Genomic DNA, 4,468 nt, shown 5'->3' with positions numbered 1-4,468 from the left:
TATGTCCGACACCAATCCACAAAGTCCTCCTCCATCTCACAAAGCAGACATAACGATGCCGACTACAGGAGGAAAGCCGCATCAGGGAGCATGTAAGCATCTCAGTGCTGGCAGGGGTCTCCACACAGGTGCTCCAGCACCCAGGGCTACATCGGGGTAGGTCCATGTGGCTTCTCCTTGGGGATGTCTTGCAAGAACTCAGCCTTGCAAGCTGAAGCAGGGAACTGGCTAAGGCAGCTGCACCCTGGTGCGACCATCAGAAAGCAAGAGACCCGAGAACTACAAAGGCAAGGCTCACTGAGCCATTTATCCCTCCACCCTTCAATTAATCCCACATGTGTTTATCCGCCAGATTGGCACAATAAACTAACTAACTCACCCTCCTTGAGCCTTGGCTATCTCACTTGTAAAATGGGGCTCTTGGTGCCTACTTCCTAGGTTGTGTGGGCATTTGATGAGGAAGACACTGTGAGCTGCCCAGCTTGGTGTCTGGGTCCCAGGACACCTGCATGTTGGGAGGCTGCAGTGTGGGAAACGGCCCTTCCCACCGGTCAGGCCTCACGCAGCAACCAATCCCCCAGGCAAGTGCTGGACATCCCCCTGATGACATCAACTGGGTCCCCTGGACACCTGAGTGGCACTGGGCAAGGTTTTTCCCATTTCCGGGCTTGCCTCCTCACCCAGACAACAGCCTGGCCCCTTTCCAGCTCTGAGATACGTTCAGCTTCTCAGCCTCCTCATAGACTCCCAAGGCACCAGGCTGGGCGGGTAGGGAGTGGCTGGCTCCCCCAAACCTTTGGCCATCGCCACAGCCCATCCCATGGCTGGGGCCACTCTGCAGCCTTCCCGCAAATGCTGTCAGCAGTCTGTCTGTCCTCACCACTCTCTGATCCACAGCTCCTACTGTTCTTGGGTCAAGGCCAACGGCAGCCCAGCTCCTCAGGCCCTGCGCAATCCCAGCCCTGCTTTTCCTCCCTCTGCTCCAGTGAGGCAGCTCCCGCTGGCTCCTGCAGGGCACCACACTCTTTTGTGGAGACACGGGGCTGATGTCCTGAGAGCAGGGTTGGGGGTTCTGTACCCCCAACCCTATTCTCCAAGCCCAGCCCAGCACCTGACACTTAACTGAGCTTCAAAACACCATTAAGTGAAGAGACGAAGGCAGCTGCTACCAGTGTGAGAAGGGACCTAACAGAGAAGTACAGGGGGCAGTAGAACCGTTTGCAGGGAACCAGATTGTCAGGTGCCTCCAGGCTCAGCCAGGTCCTTCCTCTGGGCATCCGCAGTCCCTGCAAAGGGTCCCTCATCACAACCTGCAGCCTGCTACTTGCAAGTACCAGGGCAGGCGGGCGGGTTCCTTCTGATCAGCCTTGTTCAATTGTAAGCACTACAAGAGGCTACTCTGAGGCCAGAGAGGTGACGGTAGGGGTCTTGAGGCCTTAGCCAAGTCCCCTGCCCCCTCCAGGCCTCAGTTTCCCTCCTGTCAAGTGGAAGTTTTCCATAGCCTAGCCCAGGGCGGCTAAGCCCCATTAAGCCTATGTTAGCCTGAGACCTGGTGCTCAAGGACTTAGCGGAATAACTGAATGGGTCAATTTTGGGCAAGTAGGTAGAAAGGGGCCAGCCCAGCAAGGGGTCGCCCCCTCCAGCGTAACCCAGGCTAACCAGGGCCAAAGGACCATGGCAGCCAGTCCTGAAGCCCTAAGCAGGGCCAAGTTCTCACAGCTGTGTCCAGCAGGGGCAGGCCCTTCCTGGGGCAACCAGGAGCCAGGATGCATCCCGCCATCCCAACCAGGGAGAGGAGATTGGGGCTCACGCAGACCTGCAGAGGCGCTGTAACATTAAAACTCCACAAAACCCCACAGCTGCTGGGTTGACTGACTCGTAGAGACCCACCAGAGATGAGACTGAACTCGACAGCCTCATCTTCTTCCCCCAGGGCAGTGGGTGGGCTCAAACTGCCACCATGTGGTTAGCAGCCCGGCTGTTCACTTGGCACTGGGCTCGGTGTCAAGCCTAGTGTGAACGGATCCCATTTTAGTGATGAAGCAACCGAGCTCGGTGAACTTCAGCCCCAATTTCGCTGGCCCCAGGCCCGACCTCTGCACCGCTTGGACCAGATCAGCTCCCACGGGGCGTTTGATGGGGGCCCCCAACTGGAAAACCCGGAGCTGCCAAAGGATTGCTCCAGAAGTCACGATCCCCGGGGCTACCTGTGCCCTTAGTGGGCCCCCTCTGCTGGGGCCCCCAGAAGCCACCCAACAACACCGGGCTGCCTGGTCTCAGCCTGCACACTCCCGGCCACGGGCAGTTCTTTCTCGCACAAGCAGCCCCCGAGCACTGTGGAAGGAAGCACGCACTCCCCTCCGCGCCGAGGGGAGTCCGGCCTCCGCGGAAGGGCGGGCGAGAAGGGGGCAAGGCCGAGGTCAGGGATCCTCGCCTGCATCCCTACAGCCCACCGGAGACCCGAGACCCGCGGGAGCGCCCCGGGCGCGCAGTCGCAGAGAGCGCGAGCGAGCGGCTCCCAATTTCGCCCAGCTCATCGCCGCGCCACTGCGCGTGCGCGGCGCGTGCGCCGGCCGAGCCCCTGCGAGGCTCCCTATTTGACAGGTCCCACCCGGCTCCCCGGCGCCCCTTGCCCAGGCTGGCGCGGGCCGGAGCGCCCGTGGCCGAGGGGCCGGTCCCGGGAAGGGACCCTTGGAGCTGGGGACGCCTTTTACCTGCAGGATATTCGACGTGGGTGAGGGTCACCGGCCGCCATGAAGCGGGGAGCGAGCACTGCCCGTCCGCTGCCATCTTACCCGGAGACCGGGCTGCGGCGAGCAGCCAATGGGGAGCCAGGGGGGCGGTGGTTCTGACCTATCACGCCAGGGAGGCGCCGGGCACCCAATCAGCGCCCAGCACAGGTAGTAGCGCAGCCAATCAGCGTGCAGGCCGTGTGGCTGGCCCGAGCGACGAATCAGAGGCCGAGGCTCCTCGCAGCCAGCGAGCCGAGCAAACCGGTACCCAATCCCGGGCGAGCGCTGGTCGCTGCCTGGCCATTCCGAAAGGAGGCGGGTTCCAACGCAAAGTAGGGAACGGAGCAGCCAATCAGGGCGCGAGGCAGGCTCGAACCGTGGGCAGGGCAAGCCAATCAGGTGCCAGTTTGGGAGGCGTGTTGAACTTTGGTGGGAGCTTTGGTTTGGCTGGGACCTGCAGCCCTAAATGAGGGTTGCCCCGTACTGGGAGCTCGCCCGAGGCTGGCGGGCCCTGGGTGCCCGTCTGTGCGTGTGCTCCAAGCTGAAAGGCAACGTCAGCACCATGGGGTGTGAACTAAGTAAACTAAGGCCAGAGACCAAAACAAACTCACTGCCTTCGACTGTACTTTGCAGAAGTAGAAAGCCTCATCTGTGTCCCAAGGAACTACCGGTGGATTCGAACTGCTGACTTTGTGGCGTGCAGCCCAATGTGTAACTAACTCTACCAGGGCTCCCTCTTTTCTCTGCTCTACGTCTGACAGGCAGAAAGGCACACAAAGTACACTGTTACATGGGGAGTTGATCCTCACAATAATAGTTGAATTGGTAAGTGATTATATATTTAACCACTCTATTTATCCATAGGTAGGTGCATTTAAGTACTGGGCGGGCGAGGGAGGGAACTCCCAGGGCAGGTAGCACAGTAGACTTCCTAAACAAGTTCATAGACTGGGAACTTCATTGCCTTCCTGCCGTTTTTTCATTCATTCAGCAAAGACTTGATTCAGGCACATTTGTGCTACTTAATGAGCCCTCTTTCCCACCCACACCTCCGTTTCTCCAAAACAGTGCTTCCCTTTCCTGCATAGAGAGCTGGCCTCGCGGTCTCCTGCTGCATGCATCTTCCTCGGATGGATTGCTGACAGTCCAAGTAAAATGCCCGCTTCTTGTCATTCAGTCTCTGCACAGGTTAGTCCACTGCCCACAACACCCCAGCCCTCAAGGCAGCCCCACTCTGCCTGACCCAGCCCAGCGCAAGTTTTCATTTCACTAGAAGGGTTCCTCAGCTAGCTGAGGGGGCCTCTGCCGGGTGCCCACCATTTCATGTCCTCCCCTACCGCAGCAGACCCAAATCCTCACAGATGGGCCAATAGGTAACATCATGGGCTTCGTCTTGCTTGTGGTCACCATCAGTGCTCATGGAAGCAGCCGTCAGGAAATCCAAAGACAAGTGGCCTTAGGTAAATCTGCACAAGACCTCTTGTGAAGACTGAAGTGCAAGGGTGTTATTAAGGTGCACCTGACCTAAGCGATGGTCCTTTCAATGGTCTCTTATGCGTGTAAAAGTTGAACAATTTAGGGAGGAGTCAAGATGGCATCCAGGTACAATCACCCACCTGGCGTTCCTGTTGTTAAACCAGAACATTCAGAGATAGGCAATGGGAAGCAAGCTCCAGGAGAGAGCAACGGACAGACAGTTCCAGAGGGACTTGAGGGAGGAGGGGGTGGTGGTGACG

General features: G+C 58.5%; 1 protein-coding gene across 1 annotated transcript in view; it reads right to left on the bottom strand.

Annotated features, from left to right (window-relative positions):
• Nucleotides 1-2,790, bottom strand: part of DOLPP1 (dolichyldiphosphatase 1) — a 9,031-nt gene extending 6,241 nt beyond the window's left edge. Inside the window, exon 1 of the mRNA XM_004713261.4 lies at nt 2,715-2,790. Coding sequence (XP_004713318.1) covers nt 2,715-2,790 — 76 coding nt within the window. The remainder of the gene's footprint in view (nt 1-2,714) is intronic.
• Nucleotides 2,791-4,468: the final 1,678 nt, after the last annotated feature.

Source organism: Echinops telfairi, unplaced genomic scaffold (genome assembly GCF_000313985.2).
Source record: "Echinops telfairi isolate 266 unplaced genomic scaffold, ASM31398v2 ScPeMD7_22;HRSCAF=79, whole genome shotgun sequence".
Lineage (NCBI taxonomy): Eukaryota > Metazoa > Chordata > Mammalia > Afrosoricida > Tenrecidae > Echinops > Echinops telfairi.
Note: the sequence above shows the minus strand (reverse complement) of the source record. Positions and strands in the feature narration are given on the sequence as shown.